This window comes from Dipodomys merriami, unplaced genomic scaffold, assembly GCF_024711535.1.
Source record: "Dipodomys merriami isolate MVZ:Mamm:240054 unplaced genomic scaffold, mDipMer1.0.p SCAF_6, whole genome shotgun sequence".
NCBI classification, from domain to species: Eukaryota; Metazoa; Chordata; class Mammalia; order Rodentia; family Heteromyidae; genus Dipodomys; species Dipodomys merriami.
The window spans coordinates 5,845,118-5,870,683 of NW_027206179.1; the positions used below are offsets into that span (position 1 = coordinate 5,845,118).

The following is a 25,566-nucleotide window of genomic DNA, read 5'->3' on the forward strand; positions in this document are numbered from 1 at the left end:
CTTTACATGCATTTACTTTCTCCTTATCTCCCATTCATCCAATCTTACTTCAACACATCAACACATCCATGTGTATATTCTTTCATTTCTTCATTTAATAGAAAAATGTTGTGTAAGATTACAGAAATCCAAAGAAAAAATTAGCAAAGACTACAAAATACTATGCAAATTTAATGAAAACACATATTCTCCTAATAATTTCACATCATACAATGAGAATTCAGTGTTTTACTCAATAATGTAAACTCAATTCTATTAATGAAATGCCTTAAATTAATAAGGCATATAGTAAAAAATATATCAGTGAAAACATGAATATTTTGATATCTTGATTACCATACTGAGGAAGTTGAAAATTAATTACATTTTCATTTGTTAAACATTATGCCCTGAACAAAAAAATACACACAATATATTGTCAAATATTGTTATTTGTAAACTAAAATTTTAAATTATACAAAGTTATAGTACATTAAATAGACATTTATTTATTGGAAATGTAAAAATAAAAATTGTTTTGAAGTCAAAATGGGGAAGAAAATGTATGAGACTCTGATTTCCAATAAGAGACAAACAGCTAAAAATGGAGTTGTGAGTCAAATGGTAAAGAAGGATTGAGTGAAAGAGTTAAAGGACAATATAGGCCCTGAGTACACATATGCATAAATGAATTGAATTAATATGAGAAGAAATATGTAACTAACACTAGTAGAGACAAGAAATGAGTGCAATTGTGTTTATTTCACTCAAATATGTGATTTTGTAAAAATTATATGGAATGGACTAAGTCAACCTATTTGAACGAATAAGTGATGCTTTTCTTATCAAATTAAGAGTTTTGAAATATGACAAATAAAAATGTTCATGTTGAACAGATTGTAAGAAAGATGTTATTAAGAGATAATCTTATATAATTAATATTCAAAATTCTTTCTGTCAAAGTAATGCATAGTGATAAATCAACCGTAAAATATAAATGATATCCAGGCAAGAAGAGGATTAATATTATGAATAATGGACTTTAATATTAGGAGAAAGTGCAAAACATCTTACACATTGTAATCATAAATGGAGGCTAAATTTTTGTGACATATACATTACATTCCTAAGTTATATGACGAAAATAGTGCGAAAGGGAAGAGAAAGACAAAGGAGATGGAGTGAATCAAAGAGAAAGAAAGACTGGGACAGAGAGAAAGGTCCCATAAATGAGACTCAGGATAATTTCAAAAGGTGAATGTGTGAATGGAAATATACAAGTATTGAATAAAACAAACTCTAAGTACAACATTAAAGGATGTAAATTTGTGAAGAAGAAAATATTAATGAAATAGTTTGGAGGGCTCTGCAACATGGTGGTGTGGAGACAGGAAGTTATTAAGCTGAAAAATTTAGAAGATTTATTGAGAAAAACAAGAGTGAAAAGACATAATGAGGAGGAGATAATAGATTTAAGTGCAGATTAAAAAGGAGGAACCAAAAATACAGAACCAAAACTACAGTTTAAATTGTGATCACCATCACTTGTTGACTACCACTGCTAGGAAAATAAACACTAGATCCTTGGTCTTTGAAATATAAATTCTATAATATAAACTATAAGGCATAATTACTGTAGATATAGATCAGACCTTGTGTATATGAATCAAACCTATGTGCTTAATGTTAAGAATGCTTATTTCTCCTACTGTCTTTCACCCTGAAGCCATATAAAGAATTTCTATTTGGAACTAACAAGATGGTGTAACACTTTGGAGCAAAAATGCATCCCAATAGGCCAGCACTGGAGGCCAAGATAGAGAAGACCTCCACAGCCACCATGACCTTCCCCTTGGCACTGTGATAGACAGGCAGGAAGGTGAGCCACACACTGCAGAACACCAGCATGCTGAAGGTCAGGAACTTGGCCTCATTGAAGGTGTCAGGCAGGTTCCTGGCCAGAAAAGCCACAGTGAAGCTGGCCAGGGCCAGAGAGGCCAAGTATCCCAGGACAGAGTAGAAGGCGGTGAGGGAGCCCTTATTGCACAGGATGATGATATGACCATGTTCTGAGTGTGCATCAGTGTCCACAAAGGGAGGAGAGGTTCCCAGCCAGATTCCACAGAGAGTCACCTGGATGAGGGTACAGATGGGGATGATGAAGTTAGGAGCCCCTGATAGCAGCAGCCACCTCATCCTTCTCCCTGGGGAAGTGGCCTTGAAGGCCAGAACAACAGTCACTGTTTTGGCCAACACTGTGGAAATAGCCACAGTGAACACAACCCCAAATGTGATCTGCTGCAGGATGCAGGTGACTGCGTTGGGTTGGCCGACAAACAGCAAGGAACAGAGGAAACAGAAGATGAGGGAGATGAGCAAGATGTAGCTGAGAGCCAGGTTATTGGCCTTGACAATGGCAGTGTCTTGGTGTTTCACAAACACCCCAAGAACAGCAGCAGTTAGCATGGAGAAGCAAAGAGCCATACAAGCCAGAGCTATGCCCAAGGGATCTTCAAATGCCAGGAAACTTGCAGCTTTCAAGAAGCACTGGTTCTTCTGTGTGTTGGCATACTGATGATCTGGACACTTCACACATTGCTCCATATCTGCTGAGACATGAACATTACCATTACTTCTTTTTAAGAACCTCATTTTCTCCAAAGATTTTAGGAAATTTTTCATTTAACTGAAATCCTGAGATGTTAGCATTTAGTATCATAAAAGCTTTTTTTTATTTTTCCCAGGCCATAACCATCTGCTGTATTTATCTTCTTTATTCAGACTTTTGTCATTGCAAGATACTGTACAGAAAGTTTAGAGTTACATAAATAAGGTAATAAGTACTTTTCTTCTCAAACATGTTACTCCTTCCCTCAATTTTCTCCTACTTTCCTTCCCCTGAAATTTCCCCCACAAATTGTCCAGATCATTTCCAACACACTGTCTCAATCATGTCGCTGTTATATTGGTTCCCACTTTGTCCTTTGTCTCACCATTCTGTTTTGCCCTTCTCTTCCCTAATTCAGATAAACATTTCTAGGTTAAAAAATCAAATACAGTGACAACAGGAGTTTACTAAAAGTAGGGAAATATACAAAAGATGCATGAAATCACATAGTACATTTAAAAACAACAATAAAGAAAGACCTCTTATACCTGTGTTTTAAGTACATTTTACTTAGCATCACCTTATATGGTCATATGATCAAAGCTATTGAGCTATTCTGTTTATCTGCTATGATTATCCTAGACATATACTAATTATTGAAAATAAGGGATACTATGGAGCCTATGTTTCTTTGAGTCTGGCTTACTTCACTTAATTCTTTTCCAAGTTTTTCCATTTCCTTACAAATGGGGTGATGTTTATGCTTCCATCAGTCTTTTTTACTTAAGAGTGTTTTCGCTCAATGACTATCACATGTATTGATAATGTAACAGTTGGGCTATTATAACATCTTATTAAATTTTTCTACACTACTCACTCTCATTAACAGTTCTTCAATCATATTTAAATTGTAATTAAACAGCTTAAGTGTCCCCACATGTCTCTGTAAAACATTAATTTTACCATATGGTATATTATCCTTGATTTCATCTCACTAGATTTGACTTGCCTGCTCACCTTTGAAGCTGTGGGCACAGATTAATCTCTCTTGGACATTGTATAGTCATGCTCACTTCTTACACTGAATTTAGCTTACTGGGCCTTTGTCCTATGCCAAGAAGAGTTCTGGGTCATAGGGGAACACTTTGTGGAGTTCTACTTTCCAAAGTGGTTGAACAAGTTTACACTCCCACCAACAATGCAGTAAGGTTCCCAGTTTATTGCAGCGTTATTTACTATAGCTAAGATATGGAACCAACCAAATGCCCCTCAGTAGATGAATGCATCAAGAAAATGTGGTATGTATACACAATGGAATTCCATGCCTCCATCAGAAAGAATGCCATTGTCCCATTTGTTAGGAAATGGAAAGCTTGGAAAAAATTATATTAAGTGTAGTAAGCCAAGTCCAAATAAACATAGGTCCCATGGTTTCCCTTATTTGCAATATCTACTATATATCTGAGTCAAGCAGAAAATGTCCAATAAGATGTTGTTAGGAAAATGAACCCTAAAATATGTATACAAATGTTTTTCTTTCTTTCATGCATTTGTTTTTAACGTAATTATAAGATTATTTCTTTGTTGCTTAGTATGTCCCTCTGCCACAGTATAACCCCTGCTTTCATGGTATTTGATGTTGGTATAATTTGTGGAGGGGAGGGGATAAACAAGTCGTTTGAATAAGGACACAGGTCGATCCATTGCAACAATGAGAAGTACATTTTGTCATGCTGAGAAAGAACTTTACAACGTTGGTGGGGGGGAATAGGATGGTGCGGGGAGAGCCTGGGAAGGGATGAGAAGGGGAAACAAAGGAGAAGGCTACAATGCTTGATAAGAAATGTACTCATTGGGCTGGGAAAGTGGCTCAGTGGTAGAGTGTTTGCCTTGCATGCATGAGGCCCTGGGTTCGATTCCTCAGCACCACATAAGCAGAAAAAGCCATAAGTGGTGCTATGGCTCAAAGTGGTAGAGTGCTAGCCTTGAGCTGAAGAGTTGAGGGACAGTGCCCAGGCCCAGAGTTCAGGCCCCATGACCAACAAAAAAAAAAAATAAATGTACTCATTATCCCACCCATCTAATTGTAACCACTCTGTACAATATTTTCGCAATAAAAAAAAATTTTTTAAAAAAGAAGGATTCCTGGGGATAATTTTCTGTGCAATAGCCTGGAAACTATAACTAAATATATAATTCAAAGCTGTGATCTTTTATATTACAAATAGTAATACCACAACTTATCAGAATTGAGTTATTAACAGGGAGAGGAGCATGAGCTCTTTAATCCTAATACAAAACTTTTGTATTGACTTGTTTGGACTAAGGAAAACTAGGGAGAGGTAAAGAATTTCTTCATAAGTCACAGACTCACCTGTCCCATTAGCAATCTCATTTTCTGAACAAGGTGTACAATCAAAGCAACAGGCAGCTTTTTCTTCCTGAGGAGATTTTCTGAATCCAGGACCACAACTCGCACTGCAGACAGAGTGAGGAGTCTGAGGAAAGGCAGGAGTGTGCCAGTGACTGTTCAGATTCATATAGAACATTGCAAAAATCCATTGTTTTAAGGAATGTGAATTTAAGGATAATAATTTAGGCAGGTAATTGCAGCCAATTAATTGAATTCTGTTTTATATTCCATATTCCATGATTTCCAAAGGGTATGTGCTACAAATTTGATCTAGCCTGTTGAATCACTGAAAGTTATGGAATCTTTAAAAGGCTGAAGGTTATTGTGAGAAAGTAATTTAAGTATACAGACCTATGGATTTTTCTTGAATTCATGCCATTTTATTTTGTAACCTACTAATGTGTGACATGGGAAAGAGCAAGTAGGAAACCACTTTATAGGGTTATGTGAACCCCAGGGTCATTTTATCTTTCTCTTTTTTCCCCAGTGGCCATGACATGGGACTTTCATCACAGATGCCTTCAATGATTCATCTTAACCAAAGGTGAATAAATAGCAAATCAATTAACCATTAAATAAACCTTTGCAGAAAGCAGCAAAAGAAAGCTTTCAACCACATGAATTACATCCTCAGGTACTTTATCACAGTGTTAGCTACCTACTGACATAAATCAAATTTACATTCTATGACAATATTCAAAATCAACATGTAGAAACACATTTAACTCTTTTGTATCTGATCCTGGGACTTGAACTCAGGCCTTGACACTGGATTTCAGCTATTTTCACTCAAGGATAGCATTCTCCTACCTGAGTCAGAGCTCTTCTTCCAGGTTTTGGGTAGTTAATTGGAGATAAGCATCTCACAGAATTTCCAGTGTGAGCTGACTCTAAGTTATGCTATACCAATCTCAGCACTATTAGCTGCTAGGATTATAAGAGAAATTTACTGTCACTGAGACGGGTATAAATTTAAAGATGACTCTTACTGATGTGTGTCCTTAAAATTATTAGAATTAGATCCTACTCACCCCTGTAGTTCCAATGGCCCACTCTACCATATCTTCAGATAATGACATTTGATTGCCATGTGGAGCATATGGAGAAAACTTTCCTACTTTCACCTCAAGTGCGAGACCCTCTGGAAAATTCCAAATGTTCAGAATGTCATATTCTGTCTCCAGTTGTCTTTTCTCATCCCAAATCACTTGATCTCTAGTACGATTATAAAACTGGATGCTCTTCAAGAAAGTATGCAGCTAAAAGAGACATTATCTTATAGTGAAGTACATCCCAGAGTTAAGACAAAAAACCTGAAGTAAGAAACACTCCTGATTGCCTTTAATCTCTGATTCTGAATTCAAAAAGAGTAATGACATACAATGAATTGTCTCAGAAGAAAATCTATGGAGAAATAAAATAATCACTCTGAAAAATAATCTTTACTGGTCACTTAGAAAAGGAGTAGAAAAATTTTTTCCACATATATCATTTTACTCGATCTTGCCTTAACCATTATTTTATGAATGTTTATAATTTCAGGTTGCTAAATGTTTAATTCCAAAAGTTGAATAAAAATTGGTCTCTCATGAAAAATACGGATAATTCTGTTCATTAGGTCATCCTTTGTTTTGATTGAAGGAAAGTATAGGGAGAAGCTCAATTTGCAGTTTTCAAAATACTAGGTATTAACATGATGAGTTATTAGTAACTAAAGGAATTCATAAGCCAACTGGAGTTGGCTGATGGTTGTAAAGTGAGCTGTGCAGGTGGCTCAGACAAGAGGATCAGGCTTGGAGCCCAGCCTGTGCAGAAAAATTAGAGAGAACCATGTCTCCAAGAAACAAGTCAGAAAAAAACAGAAGAATTGCTGTGTTCAAGTAGTTGAGCACTAGCCTTGAGTACATAGAGACTCAGGGACATAGCCCAGATAGTGTGTTCACCTCCCTGCACTGGCCAAAATAACTTACAGAAATGTGGAATATGTTTTATCTTGTTACTGGCCTGTTGTTTTCTTACCAGCATATCCACACATGTTACCTTAATTACATGGACACATAAAGAATCACGTAAGGTTTTGATAAGCAAATGAAATGTTTAATTTTTGAATGTGAGTCTATATTCGTTCAAATTTGTACTCCTATTAATTTCGGATAATAGAAAGGAAAAGCTAAACAATTGAGAAAATTGCTTTAAATACATCAATATTAATTAATTCAACAACTAAATTAGTATGACATATGAATACAAACATATATTTATATTTGTGTATATAAACACAAGTCATATATATACAAGTACAGAAACAAGCATGCATACATACACAATTATTTAATTAATACAGTAAGGATCCCTTCTAGAAAGTGCTCTTGCTCTTAAAGTGTACTCCCCCATAGATACTCCTCCATAGAAGAAATTACCTGTTCTGGGGAAGGGACTCTTTGTTTTCTATTTCCCATTGTTTGAACTTCTCTTTGATGAAGAAACATCTCATGCAGAGCCTGGGCCACAGCATACACAGCATTGTATATATTGTAACTGTCTCCAGACATAGTCATTTCAAAAACATGCACAGGCAACCAATCCAAAGAGGCATCATGAGCACAGTTGTCCCATGTTATACAGTCAGACTCAGAATCTGAGCAATTAAAAGACAGAAACCACAGCCTTGCAAGAAAAATGTCTTCTGGGTATTTGGAAGGCTTAACTGCCTTGACAAAATCTGTGAATCCAGAAACTTCTACATGATGGTGTGTAAAAATAAGAGGTACATGCAATGAGCCTAGCATGAAATATTTCCTTTTCATGGTGAAATCCCACTGACAGTTCACAATACAAACTTTGCCATGTATAAAAATTTGCTCGATAAATATCATTAAAACCATCAGTGAATCATTATCACCATATATGATGAGGACACTTGCTGAAGATAGATTTATCTCTTTATGAACTGCCATGAGTTTGAATATATATGATATATCTTGGGTTGAGATCATTAGCTCATAGGCTACACAAACTCTGTTTTTGGCCATCTCTTCTTTCAATTCAGCAAGAATCCATGCACCATTCTCATCTTGTGAGGTCAATAGTCCCACCCAGTTCCAGCTGAAGTGAAGCAGTAAGGAGATCATGGCAGTGGCTATTGATGAGTCCTTTGGGGACATCTGATAGAGAGCAGGAAACTTGTTATGGTCACTCAGGTCATGATCAAAAGGCCCAAAGGTAAGCTAAAGTAAAAGAAAATTGGATGCTCCATGAATGAGAAGATTTCCATGCATTGTAATCTCAGTCTTGAATTCTGTTAAGAACCAATTGAAGTAGGTGGAAGGTACATTTTGTTTTATTTTTTGAAAAAATAATTTAATTGTTTTTGAAATGTTGCACAACATATCAACTGACTTGTAATTGTCTTGATATTTGTCACTATTTCTATCAAATGTTCCCATTTATATCAACCTGACCCACTCCTAATTCCATTTTGCTTACATACCCATTGTATATCATATTTCTTTTTCCCACCCATCCACTCCATATTTCTTTGCATTTTTCCCTTAACATCTACCCCACTCAGACACGATATGCTTCACCATTTTGGTGTTCATTTTCATACTGTCAATAGGTCAGAAAAGTTACACCATGGAGTTCCACCATTGTGTATACCTTACTTTAGTCAGATTAATCATGTATATATGTAAGTGGCTACAGTGTGTTCCATACTTATTTCATATGACATATTCATATTTTAGATCTAACTTTCACATATTTACCCTTTCTCATTCTGAACCTGATTTACTTCACTCAGCATAGTAAGTTTTGTGTGCCTGCATGCATATGTATGTGTGTGTGTGTGTGTGTGTGTGTGTGTGTGTGTGTGTGTGTGTGTGTGTGTGTGTGTGTGTGAATGCCAGAGGCACAAACTAATGGCTTTTTGCTCTTCCTTGGCAATTTATCTCAAGACTTGTTTTGACAAATGGACTCACGCATTCACCTTGTACCCTTTGATATTTAATTTGATACATGTTTACTGATTAGTTAGGATTACTGCTGTGAGCAGTCAGTACCCTCTAAATATATCTTCACACTGCTATACCATTTTCCATTTCCTGATGTATTAAAGAAAATTATTGATAAGTCTTGAAATAATAAATTATCCATTTGTCAGCTCAAATGTTCTCTTTGTCCAAGGTGTGAACATATATATTTCCAAATATCTGTGAGTAAATACTCTTTGATACCACAAAATTTCATGGGTTCATAAATAGAATATCTTCCTATCATCCTCTTCTAACATCTGAAATGCCACCAAATTAGACATTATTATATCCTTCCACACTTTGTACCCTCACCTGTGGAAATCTGTAGAGTCCTAACAATGTCCCAATCTGGTCAGATGTTATTCCTGATGGTCCTGTAAGTACTGCTATAGACCTGCTTTCTCTCATGCAGGAGTAGTTTGGAATCTTGTACTTCCCAAAGAGACAAGTGAAGGGATTCTTAAACATTGTCCAAGTTCTGAATTCAACATCATAAATATCAAATCCCAAAGTCATGTTATGTAAAAGATCAGGATTTTTGTTGATCTCCTCAATGGCAAAAGCCAAGGCCAAAACACTCTGATAGTTCTTGAAGATAAACCTGCATAATGAGCAAATAATGTGAGGAGGAATATTCCAAAACCTAAGACTATGATACGTTAAATGCTTGGTTCGTTGTCAAGGAATATGTTAAAATATTACCTCAATCAGAATGGAATATTAATGTCGTATCTTATGCTTGTATAAAGATCTAGGTAAAGTGGGCTAGGAAGCTGGCTCAGTGATACAGTGCTTGCCTTGGGTTGAATTCCTCACTGCCACATAAACAGAAAAAGTTGAATGTGACACTGTGGCTCAAGTAGTAGACTGCTAGACTTGAGCTGAAGAGCTCAGGGACAGTACCCATGGCCAGGGTTCAAGATCCATGACCGTAAAAAATGATCTAGCTAATGACATGAAGGGCATTTCTCATGAATGACATTCAGATACTTATTTAAATTGAGGAAGAGCTTGTTTTCCCCTTTACCACATGCACTACAGGGAAAGGCTGTTGTCTTGGATTTGGTTTATATCAGACAGCATATGTTTGTTGTTTTTCATTTATATTAGGGCAACTGGCCATACCTGTATGGAAAATAATTTTTGTGTTTTCAGTCACCCAGTTTGTTATGTGTTTAGAGGCATGTCAGGCTAACTAAGGAATATTTAATTTAACTGCAATATTCAGAAGCAAAGTGTTACTTATGAATGATTGTATAGCAGCTCTGCTCACAGACCAACATATTGAATAGCTCTTACGAATAACAACCAGAAAAAGAACTGAACTTTTGGGGGCAAGGATTTTATTTTTATTTACCTAACACAATGAAAAGGATGTATCCAATTTCAAGGAACTCATTTTGCAGACAGGAAATCATGACATGAGGATTGAGAAGAGAATTGTAGGTAAGCTTTGTATAGATATCCCAGGTCCAAGGATCCATGGGAAAATGTGTTGATCACTACTCTCTTCCAAATATATTTAGATTGAGATATTGTAAAGGAAGCAATAGAGCAATATAGAAAGGATCAAAGTTCTTTTCCTTCTTTTATTTTTTGTCTATGTGCAACAAGAATTTGTGTGAATGTCTGTTTGTGTTTGTGTGTATTTACATGCAAGCTGAGATTGTGTGGGCCTATTCTCATATTCTAAAGACTCTAATATAATGAAATAAACTGGTATTGTTTAAAAGGAAACAAGAAGGCATATTGGATATAATAAGGAAAACGATCAACTTGCTCAATCTATACTATAGGTATATGTGAAATGATCACAATCAAAATCTGTCATATTCAAAATGTTCTAAACAGAACATATTAGTAAGTTTATGGAAAACTTAATTGAACATACACATATGGAGGAATAAAATGTAGGAATGAAGATGTGGGAAAATTTTGTCAAAAGTTTATGAGAGGATTTTCTCAAAGTAACAAAGTAACAGTCCTAAAGATGAAATGATTATCAAATTTTGTACATGACATCTACAACAAGCTGCCTTAGCATGAAGCTCCCACAACTGAAATACATATACAGGGATAATTCTTTAAAGTATAACAAAAATGAGACTCATATTCATATAGGTGTGCACCAATTTCTATAATAGCATAGTAGAGTCCATATAAGTCAACAAAACATGGCAAGAACTCTTTACAGTTCTGAAGATAAAAAATTTAAATTATCCAACAAGAGTATTGCACCTAGTAAGGCTAACCTTTAGAAATGGAGGAAGGATAAAAATGTTCCCAGGAAAGCACAGTTAATAGAATGTATCTGCATGAAACCCTTCCTATAGGAAATACTAAAGTCAGTTTTTCAGACCACAAAACAGAAACATTAATGAACAAGAAAGATATACAAGAATATATACTCTGTTTCCTGTGAACACAATAAAACTTGATTAGATGAGCCTCACATACACCTAGAGAACAGTTCACCCAATGTCTGAATAAACCATCTCTCCCCAACATATTGAGCATTCTACAGGAGAGAACGTGGGATAAGAAACAAAACAGCCAGATATAAAAAGTATGGAAATAGCTGGGTGCCATTGGCTTAATTCTAGATATTGATGCAGCTGAAATCTGAGGATCATAGTTCAAAACCAGCCACTGCAGGAAAGTCCATAAGACACTTATCTCCACATAACCACCAGGAAACAGGAAGTGGCAATGTGGCTCAAGTGATAGAGCACTCTCCTTAAGCTAAAGCATGCAGGAACCTTGCCCAAGTCCAGAGTTCAAGCACCATGACCTACCAAAAATCAAATAAATAAATAAATGTCATTTAAAATACATTGAAGTAAGCCAGGCCCAAAGAAACAACATCCCATGGTTTCTCTTATTTATAACAACTAGTACATGTTTATGACAAGGCCAAAGCCATGTACATATGATCATATTAGATGATGTTAAGTAAAATGAACCCCAAAATAGGGACACAAATATATTTTTTCTGTCTAACTATTGTTTCTAATGTATTTATAATGTACCATGTGATTTTTTTTGTTTCTATTTATGTTCCTTCCACACAGTATAACCGCTATTGTCACTGTATTTAATGTTGGTGCCCTGCAACTTGTATATACATTTCTCTAATTTGGGGAGGGGAAGGGAAAAAACAAAATGCTTACATAAGGATACAGGTTGACCCATTGTAACAATGAGATGTACAAAACAATGTTGAAAACGAACTTTTGGGGGGAATAATTTTGGAGTAGGAAGGAAAGGATGGTAGTGGGAAAACAAAGGAGGAAGCAACAATACTCAATAGGAAATGTATTCATTACATTGTTCAAACTGTAACCCCTCTGTACAACAGTTTTCTAATAAAAAACACACAAAATATTATTTAAAATACATTGAGCACATGTGCAAACCCCACTGTGGTAAGGCTGGAAATTAACAAGGAAAACACCAAACATATTCCCATAATATTGAAATGGAATGAGTTCTTCCAGAAATAAAGCAATTAATTTTATTAAAATTTAATTTACTTAAAAGTATTCAATTGAATTAAATGATTAATTCATGATTAAATGACTTGACTTTCAAGGCAAATTTCAAGAAGTTTAACAATCTTTGGAACAATTAAAAATGAAAATAGAATATCAGAATCTATACATATATAAATACTGCAATGAAATGAAACTATCACAACCTATGCTGAAATCTGGAGTTCAAATGTTGTACTAAAGAACCTGTGCTACATCTCAAGCAACTAGAAAAACACACCCAAAATTAGTAGAAAGAATGAAATAATCAAGTAAAAGAAAAAGAATTAGAGACTACCAAAAATAGCAATAATCAATAAAGGAAAAGGAGGATTTACAAGAACATGAACAATAATAGAGAAAAAACATCATGAACCATAAAAGGGAAAAGCAACAAAATTACAGATGTGAATCCACATCTTTCATTATGTTGTATGCCAGAAATAGTATGGTGAAAATAGCTGTACTACTGAAAAAATATCTATAGAACCCTCAGTACATTCTACATCAAAATTCCTATCAATTCCTTTACAGAAATAGAAAATGAAAACTGAATTTTATGAACAAGGAAATCCTCCATGAGCCAGAGATATTTTAAGACACAAGAACAACACAAAAGCATCTCATGCCTGTTCTGTATTCATCCTGAACAAATGGGGGTGTGGGTAAGGGGTGGGAGATGGGAAGGGATGGGAAGAGGAAAAAAAGGAAGAGGCAACATTGCTTGATAAGAAATGAACACATTACATTACCCATATAATTGTAACACCTCTGTACGATATTTTCACAATTAAAACCATGACACAAAAGAAAAAAACAGATACATGTATCAAAGAAATATAAGACCATAAAGTGCTTGCAAACAATAGATATGTGATTCTTGGAGAAGATGTCAGATAACACATGGTCCAAACATGAAACACTTAGCAAGCAATGGCATTGTGAAACTGGGCATGCATGTGTGAAACACTCAATCTAGACCATATGTATTTTAATCTCAAAATAAATTATTTCTTAATAGAGCCTTGAACTTTGTAAGTAATAATGAAAATAAAGGGAAATATAAATACACAGATACCTTAAACAAATTTCAATAGTTCATAAAAGAAGTGGCATAATTATTCCCAGGGTTTGAATAAATGGCAGAATCCTTTGTCTCACTTAAAAGGCCAAAACTTGTACCCCAAGCACTGGAAATGTAAATTAACTGTGCTAGTATCCAATTGAAAATCTTCAGTACAGTGAAAGAAATGGGAGGACATGCAAATGAACAGTTAAAAATCTTGCCACCTATATATCTCACAGAGGATGAATAATGTACTGGAAAACAGTTCTAAAATTAAATATTAGATTAGAAAAATCGTGAGTATACAGTAAACACACTTAAAATTTAGAAATAGAAAATCACAACAGAAAAATGATACTCAATAATTTGGTTTTTCCGGGCACCCATTAGTTATTTATTAGCCCAGAAAAAAATTAAAGTTTGTGTGATGGTACATAAAAATTGAAGTTTAGAGATTCTTCAAGAAATTAAATGTATCTCTACTGGTGGCTTAGAACTGCAATCCTAGCTAAACAAGAAATCAAGAGGAAAGGATCCTGAGTCAAAAGGAGCTGTTACAGAAAAGATCATGGCACATTTATCTCGTCAATCAGCAGAGAGCTTGAAGTAAGGGTATAGTGGTAAAGTACCAGCTTTGAGATAAAAATGTATGCAAAATTCCAAAGTAAGCTAATTATCAATGGTTTATTCCTTGCTAAGTCAAAAAAGTGAAAATGACATGACATTTTGTACTTCTCATTGTTGCAACAGGTCCACCTGAATCCTTAAACGACTTGTTTGTCCCCATCTCCTCCACATGATATACTGACATCAAATATAGTGAAAGCAGGGGTTACACTGTGGGGGAGGGACATACAAAGCAACAAAGAAATAATCTTATAAATGCATTAGAAACACATGCATGAAAGAAACGCAAACATTAAAATACATATTTAAGGGTTCATTTTCCTAACATCACATTCAGGTGGACCTGTTGCAACAATGAGAAGTACAAAATGTCATGTCAAAACCAGCTTTACAATTTCGGTGTGGGGGGGGGGGGGAGGGGGGTATAATTGGGTGGGGGGAGGGGGGTAAAATTGGGTGGGGGGAGGGGGGAGGCAGGGAAGGGAAGTGAAGTGTAAACAAAGGAGGAGGCTGCAATGCTTGGTAAGAAATGTATGCATTATCCTGCCCATGTAATTGTAGCCCCTCTGTACAGTATGTTGTCAAATAAAATAAAATACAATTTAAAAAAAAAAAAAAAAAAAAAAAAACTTAACAAAGCACTATGAGAAATACAGAAAAAAAAAAAGGGCAGTCATAATTTACAGCAGTGATACCCTTATATAATAAAAGATAAATAAATAGAAAAAAAAAAAAAGTGAAAATGAGTAGAAAAATTTAGAGATAAAAGAGAAAGAACTGATGTGTGACATGATATAGAAATGGTTGTAAAAAGCCTGTGTGGTGACTCACTCCTCTAATCATAGCTTCTCAGGAGGTGAGATCTGGGCATCATGGTTCAAAGCCAGCCCAGGCAGGAAAGGCTTTATATCCAATAAGCAACTCATACAACCGATGTGGGGCTGTGGCTCAAGTGGTAGGGATGCTAGTCTGAGCGGATGGGCTGAGGGACAGCACCCAGGCCCAGTGTACAAGTTCCATGACCAAAACCAAAACCAAAACAAAACAAAAAACAGAAAGAAATGGTTCTAAAACAGTGAATGAATAAAATCAAAGTATGGAACTACAACATGAACTAGGTACTTGGCACAAGAACCATATTGTATCAAAATTGTTAAACATGTGCTAACATCAGTGGACACAGAGGAGTCAAATCTCACACCAACTGATGTCTAATTACAGTGCTCTGTTTATCTATGAAGAGAGTTAGCCAATAAATATTTCTATCTGTAGTCAATAGCATGCATAAAAGTTTACTAACCCAAACCAGATTTTACTTTGTAGTTGGGAATAGAAAAGAAACATCCAAATTCTGAAAACATGCTTCTCAACATGTTTCTATTAAGAGCTTAACAAAAATATTCACATATATATTGGAAAGTTAAAAGAATAAAAATCAACTAAACATGGGTATATGATGTGGAATATAAAGAATAAGGGAAGTTAGACAGTAGCACCTCAAACCTTCATTCTGAACTACTCATAAGGCTGAGAACTAAGGATCATGGTTTCAAGACAGCCTGGGAAGGGAGGGCTGAGTCTCTTATCTCCATTTAACCACCAAAAAATGCCAGAAGTGAATCTGTGGCTCAAGGGCTAGAGCACTAGCCTTCAGCAATAATGGAGCAGCCCACAGGCCCTAATATCCCAGGACCAGGATGAAAGTGAGAAAGATATCAGTGACATATAAAATGAAGCCACGAATCTTCCATAGCACAGAAGAGAGTAATTCCTATCCTGGTATCTTTGCTCTCAATTGTGGGCAGCTGCATCTGGCTGTAGTTATCATACCAGCACTTAAAAAGCAGTGCCAATGATGGAGACAATGACATTTTTATATTGCAATAGGAATTAGATAATTTGCTAGAATTCCTTGAAGTTCCGTGCAGTCAATTTTCTTTTCATTTTCCTTTTTGTATTGCCACTGATTAGTGAGAGACTATTACAGTCAGAATTTCAAGAATATGCATGTGCACAAGGAAAGAAAAATTCATCTTGGTTAGGTAAATTCCCCAGTGAGGAATCTTTCATAACACTGAGCTGCCTGGTAACCTATCTGACAGAAAACAATGCCACAAGGCTTATTTTGGAACAGTAACTGCTTGTGTACACTAGCAATGTGTATGTATGTGACTCTGTGTCTATTTGTGTGTGTGTGTGTGTGTGTGCACATGCCTGTGTGCACACCAGTTGTAGATCATGAAATCAGTGCCTGAGCTCTGTTCTTGAGCTTTTTGGCTCAAGGCTAACATACTGCCACTTGAGCCACAACTTCATGTTCAACATTTGGCTGGTTAATTGGAGAAAAAAGTCTCACAGGTTTTCTTTTCTGGGCTTCTTAAAACCTCCATCCTCAGATATCAGCTTCATGAGTAGTAAGGATTACAGGCATGAGCCACAATAAGAAATTTTATCAACATTCTCAATATATAGGTGTTACTAAAGAAAATTTCTCAGATGTCTGGTGTAGGAAATGCAGTGGCAGCCTTTTAATACAGAACTCAGGCAAGTGACTCAATTTTATTGTAGTAACATCACCTCATTTTCCACAGCTGAAATTGAGGATATACCGGTATGCCACAAAGAGAAGTTACATGGAGGGAAATAGAATCCTCTCCTGCTAACAGACAGAAAATCACTCAACTGTAGATGTAAGAATGAAACTGAGCTGCTACAGATGCAATAGTAATGGAGGTCAGTGTAGAGGAGACAGAGATCATTGATGTGTGCACCCACAGTTCCCTCGGACCAGTCAAACATCCTCAGAACTGTAAATGAAAATGAAATATGAAACTACTCACATCTTGTTCTCTTCTTGCCTGGAAGCATGGCTGTTACTGTGATCTATTCCCAAAGTGTTCAGAGGGAAAAACCCAATGATCATCACATCTCCATCCATGTGTGCTCGGTGCTTCATGGTAGAAAAGCAACTAGTGCCAGCCAAGGACCTGACAGGGAGGGGAAGATGGAGAAGAAAGAGTGTGAAAGTCAAAGGGCACATCCCTGAAGCCTATGCCAAGCAGAAATGCTGGTGGGAAGTGAGGCCCACAATTTCAGTTATATGTATTGGTATATCTTTGTATATGTGCATATGTCTTTTTATTGACAGAGATCTATACTATAGCGCACCTCTAATGAAATCCTCATGTGAGTCCCCAGAAGTAATGGGCAAGACTATTCCCAGGGGCTCTGCATTTGTAGCCTTGCGTCAGGAAGAAAAACATGGGTTAGAAAACATGTTTGGATATTTGCCTTCTTCACCGCAGGTGCTGTAATTTTATCCAAGACCACAGATAGTGAGGCCCCAGAGGTGGAATTATCTTGGTTGTAGTTTGTCCAAAGTCTGTCTAGAAACTACTTGCATGAAAGTCATTTGGGATGATGCAACTGGATTGCATGAGGTGATATCATGTCACGTGGATGGTGAAATGGCCACATGGTGAGGCCTGAAGTCTGGGCCTGTGCTCTGTCCCTCAGCTCTTCAACTCTAGGCTAACTACCACTTTAGCCAAGGCGGCACTTCCGTTTTTTTTCTTTTTGCTTATGTGGTGCTGAGGAATCGAACCCAGGGCCTCAGGCATGCAAGGCAAGCGCTCTACCACTGAGCCACCTTCGCAGCCCCACTTTTTTAGTTTTTAAATTTAAATAATTTTTAAGTCATTGTACAGTCAAGTTGCCCTTTACTAAAGCAGTTTATGAATACCATATATTACTTGATCAATGTCACCCTTGTCAATGTTTCATTCATCCCTCCCATATCCACCTCTTCCTTCTTTTTTCTTTCTCCCAATTTGATTCCCCCCCCTTTCCTGGTGTTTTATTTTGGAGAAAGTTGATTTTGCCTTTCTAGGGAATTGCATTATTTGAATTCTCCCAAGTGTCTATGGCATTTCAGTTAATACATCTGAATACACTTTGACATCACCTAAGCTTTTACTATATAAACTAATTCTAGCTTCCATGCCTAAAGGAAAACATTCATTCTTTGTTTCTCAAGGCCTAACTTATACATTTTTCCAGAATATTACATCACTACAAATGGTATATCATAAGCTCTAATGAATGAACAAAAAACAATTGTATATGTAGACCACATTCTTTGTCTCTTTATCCATTGAAGCACATCTGGGAAGATTCCAGATGTGGTAATTCTATCTATCTATCTATCTATCTATCTATCTAACTATCTATCTATCTATCATCTATCTGTCTGTCTGTCTGTCTGTCTGTCTGTCTGTCTGTCAGTCTGTCTGTCTGTCTATCTATCCGTCTTTCTATCTATCTACGTATGTATATAATTTTAAGAGTTTTATATATTTTCACAATAGTACTTTTCCCAATATATACCCAATGGATAATTTCTCCTCTTATGGTTTCTACTATTTTGAAAAACCAATGTTTTTTTTTTATAGATCTCTTTTACCTCCTTGGTTGTATTTATTAATTGATATTTATGATAATTTGTATTAGTTGTATTAGATACTATTTGGAATATGTTGGATTCCTTGACTTTTCAGCCTGTTGATTGCTGGTGTATTATCTACTTTGCTGAATGGGTTTAACATATGTTTGTGATTATTTGTCACAGTTTTCGACTAGTCCATCCATTTCTTGGGAGTGACATATTTAACCTAGTAGGTGGCTGTTGGGAGTTGGCGCTCTAAAATTGAGTCTATTAAGCACCCATCTTCCAGCATAAGAGCTTAATGTAATCTTCAATGGAAGTATTAGGGGTCTGAGTCCTTAGCACCCCAATCTCACATAGTTCTTACCAAACCAGTGTCTTCTCCTTTGCCAAACTCACCCATCAATTCACAGTGAAAACTGCTCTTGCCCATTGCTTCCCTCCTTGGAAGCTGCTGAGCTGTGGTTCCACACACAGCTAAAAGGAAAGGTTAGAGAAGTAGGTGACCCCAATATCCTGCAACTAGAGGCCACCCACCCTTGTTTGACTAACAAATTTTATGAAGGTGTGTTCATTGCTTCTCTGCTAAAGTCAAGTCTTTCATGGATTTGTTCTGAAGCTTGTTCAAATCTGGGAATTCAGAAGATGCAACAATTGTGATGGTTGTTGTATTTACCCTACCTGAAATCCATTCCAGAACTGTTGATTGAATCTAAGATAATTTGCTTCCCATTCTCATTTCCTGAGCCTTTCTGCTTTTAGTTATATGGGAGACTAGCTACTTTACTATAGGATTCCCACAACTTCCATCTTTTTTGGTAGTTAATTATAGTTAAATTGCTCAGTATCTTTCTTGTCCAGGCTAGCTTTGAACTGCATTGCTCAGATCTCAGCTTGGTAAATACCAAGTATTACAGACATGAGTCACCAACATCCAGCTCACTCTGTGTATTTTTGTGATGCTTTCTCTTCATAGCTGTGCAAACAAATGGACTTTAATCTTTTTTGTACATTGCCATCAAAGCTGTGGTTATAGTCATGCACCACTGTTGTGATCATCACCCACATAGCATTGCCCTGGAACTCGCATTTCCTCCATCTCCACCTCTGACAGAGCTGGGATCACAGATATCTGCCACCACACCCAGGCAAGACATTCCAGAAACTTTTTTTTCCCAGACTGGATTAAGAGAAGAATCTCAACTAGGGTTATCAGAGTTTCCCATTCCTTTTTGGCTTAGAATTGATTTTTATATTCCTACAAATTGCACTGTAATTTTCCGTGAAATAATATTTAATGAACGGTAGCTTTGGATATATAGCCACTTTCTCAATTTTAATTTTGCCAGACACTGAACACAGGATGTCTTTTCATTTTCTCGTCCAATGTCTTTTATCATAGCTTTACTTTTCATTGTAGAGGTCGTTACAGAAGTTTTCATAGGTTTAGAGTCCTAGGTATTTGTTTTTGTGAAGCCACCATTTGAAGTATATATGAAATGAACTTTGTCTCTTCCTTAGTTTTATTTTAAACAATTAAAAAATGGCGTTTAGTACTAATTTAAGAAGGAGATGGTCTTTTCAAACTCTACATAGACTTATTTTTAAATTTTTTATTACTTTAAATTTGTACTAGTGTATATAGTTAAAATGGGGTTCATTATGTTTGTTTTATATGGCCATATAAATTCTCTTATCTAAATGCCCTGTATCCATTACATTTTATTTCCCCTAAAAATTTAAATCATCGTAATGGCATCCATTACTTTACTTCTTCATTCATATGACATTTCAAATGTTCAATAGAATATATGTAAATTGTTTTAGAGCAAAAATAATCAGATAAAAACATTGCATTTTATTCTCAATACTTCTCTCTCTCTGTGTGTCTCTCTCTGTCTTTGTTTCTCTCTCTCTCTCACAGACACACACACACACACACACACACACACACGCACACACACGCACACACACGCTTATACACACACATGGAAGACAGGTAAACCATGATTCAAAGGCCAAATCCAACCTGCTTCTTATGAATAAAGTTTTATTGTAACAAAAATAAAAACCTCTCATATGGCGCCATTTTTTCTCCTTGCCTTCCTATCTCTGTTCTTCTACATCTTTATTCATTAACGTTTCCTTTACGTGTATTTACTTTCTTCTTGGCTCCTGTCCATCCAATCTTACTTTAACATATCAATCCATCCATGTGTACATTCTTTACATTTCTTCATTTAAGAGAAAGAGTGTAAGATTGCTGAAATCCTAACTCAGAAAAAATAGCAGGATTATAAAATAATATGCAAAATCACTGAAATCACTTATTCTCCCAATAATTTCATATGACAAAATGAGGATTCTCCATGTACTTTATAATCTAAACTCAAGTCTATCAATGAAATTCCTTAAATAAACAAGTAAGATAGTAAAAAATGCAATACAAACGGATGAGTATTTTGATGATATTTTGATTAATATACTGAAGCAGTTGAAAATCAATTATAATTTCTTTTTCTTTTGTGAATATAATGTACAGAGGGGTTACAATTAGATGGACAAGATAATGAGTACATTTCTTTTTTTTTAAATTTTATTTGAGAACATACTGTACAGAGGGGTTACAATGAGACTGGCAGGATAATGCATACATTTCTTACCAAGCATTGCAGCCTCCTCCTTTGTTTACCCTTCACCTCCCTTCCCAGCCTCCCCCCTACCCCCACCCAATCATACCCCCCTCCCCCACGCCACACCGACATTGTAAAGCTTGCTTTGACATGACATTTTGTAATTCTCCTTGTTGCAACAGGTCCACCTGAATCCTTAAACGACTTGTTTGTCCCCATCTCCTCAACATGTTATACTGACATCAAATAAAGTGAAAGCGGGGGTTACATTGTGGGGGAGGGACATACAAAGCAACAAAGAAATAATCTTATAAATGGGTTAGAAACACATGCATGAAAGAAACGAAAACATTAAAATACATATTTAAGGGTTCGTTTTCCTAAAATCACATTATCTGACCTTTTCCGCTTGACTCATACCTATACGAGATATTGCAAATAAGGGAAACCATGGGACCTATGTTTCTTTAGGCCTGGCTTACTTCACTTAATATAATTTTTTCCAAGCCTTTCCATTTCCTAACAAATGGGGAAATGTCATTTTTTCTGATGGAGGCATAGAATTCCATTGTATATATATACCAGTTTTCTTGACCCATTCATCTACTGAGGGGCATCTGGGTTGGTTCCATATCTTAGCTATGGTAAATAATGCTGCAATAAACATAGTTGTGCTGGTAGCTTTAGTGTGGTCTTGTTTGTATAAATTTGGGTAAATGCCTAGAAGTGGGATTGCTGGATCATAGGGGAGATCTATCTGGAGTCTTTTGAGGAACCTCCATACTGCTTTCCAAAGTGGTTGAACAAGTTTACATTCCCACCAACAATGAAGTAAGGTTCCTTTCTGTCCACATCCCCTCCAGCATCTGTTGTTGTTAGAGTTCTTGATTTTTGCTGTTCTAACTGGAGTGAGGTGATATCTCAATGTTGTTTTGATTTGCATTTCTTTTATGGCTAGGGATGTTGAACATTTCTTCATGTGTCTATTGGCCATCCTTCTTTCTTCTTCAGAGAAGCTTCTCTTTAAGTCTTTTGCTCACTTATTTATTGGGCAATTGTTTCTTTGAGGATTTGTTGTTGGGTAGTTTAATTTTTTGAGTTCCAAGTATATTTTAGATATGAGACCCTTGTCCATTGTATGGCTAGTAAAGATCTTCTCCCAATCGGTGGGCTTTCTATTGATCTTGCTAGCTATGTCATTTGCCCTGCAGAAGCTCTGCAACCTTACGCAATCCCATTTGTCCAACCTTTCTTTGATTTGTTGTGCTTCGGGTCTCTATTCAGAAAATTTCGGCCTGAGCCAAGGAGACCTAGGGTTTCTCCTATTCCATCCTGTAATGTTTTCAGAGTGTCTGCTTTGAGTTCAAGGTCTTTGATCCATTTGAAGTTGATTCTGGTGCAGGGTGATATATAAGGATCTAGCTTTAGTTTTCTACATGTAGCTAACCAATTTTGCCAGCACCATTTACTGAAGAGGCTGTCTTTCTTACATTCTATTGTTTTAGCTTCCTTATCAAAGATTAGATGACTATAGGTCTGTAGGTTCATTTCTGGGTTTTCAATTCTATTCCATTGGTCCTGAGGTCTGTTCTTATGCCAATACCAAGCTGTTTTTTTTACTATGGCTTTATAGTAGACTTTGAAATTTGGTATTGATATTCCTCCAGCAGTGTTCTTTCCGTTGAGGAGCGTTTTTGCTATTCGGGGTCTTTTATTGTTCCATATGAATTTTTGGATTGCCTCCTCTATTTCCTTGAAGAATGAGGGTGGAATTTTGATAGGTATCACATTGAATTTGTAGATAACCTTGGGAAGTATTGCCATTTTCACGATGTTAATCTTGCCAATCCAGGAGCATGGGAGGTTTTGCCATTTTTGAAGTTCTGTGTTGATTTCCTTTTTCAAGATTTTAAAGTTTTCATCATAGAGGTCCTTCACTTCTTTAGTTAAGTTAATTCCTAGGTACTTTATTTTTTGTGGGACTATTACAAATGGAGTTGCTTTCCTAATTTCAGCCACACTTTTCTCATTGTTGGCATACAGAAAAGCCATTGATTTTTGGGGGTTAATTTTATAACCTGCTACTTTGCCAAAGTTCTGAATCAGCTTGAGTACTTTGGGAGTGGAGTCTATGGGATTCTTTAAATAAAAGATCATGTCATCTGCAAAGAGGGAGAGTTTTATTTCTTCTTTCCCTATTTGGATCCCCTTTATGTCTGCATCTTGTCTTATTGCTGTAGCTAGGCATTCTAATACTAGATTGAAGAGAAGTGGAGAGAGTGGGTATCCTTGTCTTGTTCCTGAGTTAAGAGGAAATGGCTTTAGTTTTTCACCATTAAGTATAATGCTGACTGTAGGTTTGCATTATACAGCCTTTATTGTATTGAGGAATATTCCAAGGATTCCTAATTTTTCCAAAACCTTCATCATAAAGGGGTGTTGGATCTTGTCGAATGCTTTTTCTGCGTCTATTGAGATAACCATGTGGTTCTTGTTCTTGCTCCTGTTGATGTGATGAATATTAATTGATTTGCGTATATTGAACCAGCTTTGCATCCCTGAAATGAATCCTTTTGATCGTGGTGTATGATTTTTTGGATGAATTGTTGAAGTCGATTGGCCAAAATTTTGTTGAGAAGTTTTGCATCAATGTTCATCAAAGAAATGGGTCTATAGTTCTCTTTCTTTGATGAGTCCCTGCCCGGTTTTGGGATGAGGGTTATGATGGCTTCATAGAAGGTGTTCGGTAGTGAGCTTTCTCTTTCAATTTCATTGAAGTGTTGGAGGAGAATTGGTGTGAGCTCTGCTTTGAAGGCCTTGTAAAATTCCGCTGTAAAACCATGTGGTCCTGGACTTTTCTTAGCTGGGAGGTCTCTTATTGCTGTTTCTATTTCAATGCTTGATATGGGCCTGTTAAGATAGTTTAACTCATCTTGGTTTAGTTTTGGCATGTCAATATTTGCTAGGAAGAGGTCCATTTCTGTCAAGTTGTCAAACTTATTAGCATAAAGTTTTGAGAAGTATTCCCTTATAATATTCTGAATCTTGGGTGTTTCCGTGGTGATGTTTCCATTCTCATCTCTGAGTTTATTAATTTGGGTGTGTTCTCTTCTTTTTCTGATAAGATTTGCTAAGGGTCTGTCAATTTTGTTAAGTTTTTCAAAGAACCAACTCTTTGTTTTGTTGATTCTATCTATAGTTTTTTTGGATTCTAATGCATTTAATTCTGATTTAATTTTGATTATTTCTTTCCGTCTACTGGATTGGGGTTTATCTTGTTGCTCTTTTGCAAGGAGGTTTAGATGTGTCATTAAATTGCTAGTTTCAGATCTCTCCAATTTGTTGATGTAGGAGCTCAGAACTATAAACTTGCCTCTGAGTACTGCCTTTGCTGTGTCCCAGAGGAGCTGGTAATTTATGTGTTCATTTTTGTTGAATAGCATGAATATTTGAATTTCCTTTCTAATCTCTTCCATGACCCTCTCTTGATTCAGCAGTGTGTTGTTCAGCCTCCATGTGATACCGGACTTTCTTTGGTGGCTTTTGGTGTTGAGTTCTAATTTTATTCCCTTGTGGTCAGAGAGAATCCAAGGTATAACTTCAATGTTCCTGAATTTAGACAAGTTTGCTTTGTGGCCTAAAATGTGGTCTATTTTAGAAAACGTTCCACGTGCTGCTGAGAAGAACATGTATTCTGATGCTGCTAGGTGAAATGTTTGGTAAATGTCTGTTAAGTCTAGTTGATCTATGCAGCTGTTTAGATCTGCGGTTTCTCTGTTGAGTTTTTGCCGAGTTGATCTGTCTAGTGGGGAGAGTGGTGTGTTAAAATCTCCAACAATTAATGTCTTTGGATCTATATGGGATTTGAGGAAAAGTAGTGTTTCTTTGATAAATTTGGGTGCTCCATTGTTTGGCAAATAAATATTTAGTATTGTAATATCCTCCTGAAGGAGAGATCCTTTAATTAGTATGTAGTGACCTTCTTTATCTCGTCTCATGATTTTTAATTTAAAGTCTATTTTATCTGATATTCGGATTGCAACTCCCGCCTGTTTATGAGGGCCGTTTGCTTCGTAGATTTTGTTCCAGCCTTTAACATTGAAAATGTTTTTGTTTTTACGGGCAAGTTGTGACTCCTGCAGGCAGCAGATAGAAGGGTCTTGTTTTTTAATCCAACTAGACAGTCTATGTCGCTTAATTGGAGAGTTCAGTCCATTAACATTAAGAGATAG

General features: G+C 36.2%; 1 protein-coding gene across 1 annotated transcript in view; it reads right to left on the reverse strand.

Annotated features, from left to right (window-relative positions):
• Positions 1-1,665: 1,665 nt before the first annotated feature.
• The window catches only part of LOC138813716 (vomeronasal type-2 receptor 116-like), a 29,106-nt gene continuing 5,205 nt past the window's right edge, over positions 1,666-25,566 (reverse strand). The window contains exons 3-8 of the mRNA XM_070002099.1: positions 17,098-17,244; positions 9,347-9,635; positions 7,421-8,227; positions 6,032-6,259; positions 4,962-5,085; positions 1,666-2,585 (exon numbers count right to left, since the gene is read on the reverse strand). Of these exons, the coding sequence (XP_069858200.1) occupies positions 1,666-2,585; positions 4,962-5,085; positions 6,032-6,259; positions 7,421-8,227; positions 9,347-9,635; positions 17,098-17,244 (2,515 nt within the window). The remainder of the gene's footprint in view (positions 2,586-4,961; positions 5,086-6,031; positions 6,260-7,420; positions 8,228-9,346; positions 9,636-17,097; positions 17,245-25,566) is intronic.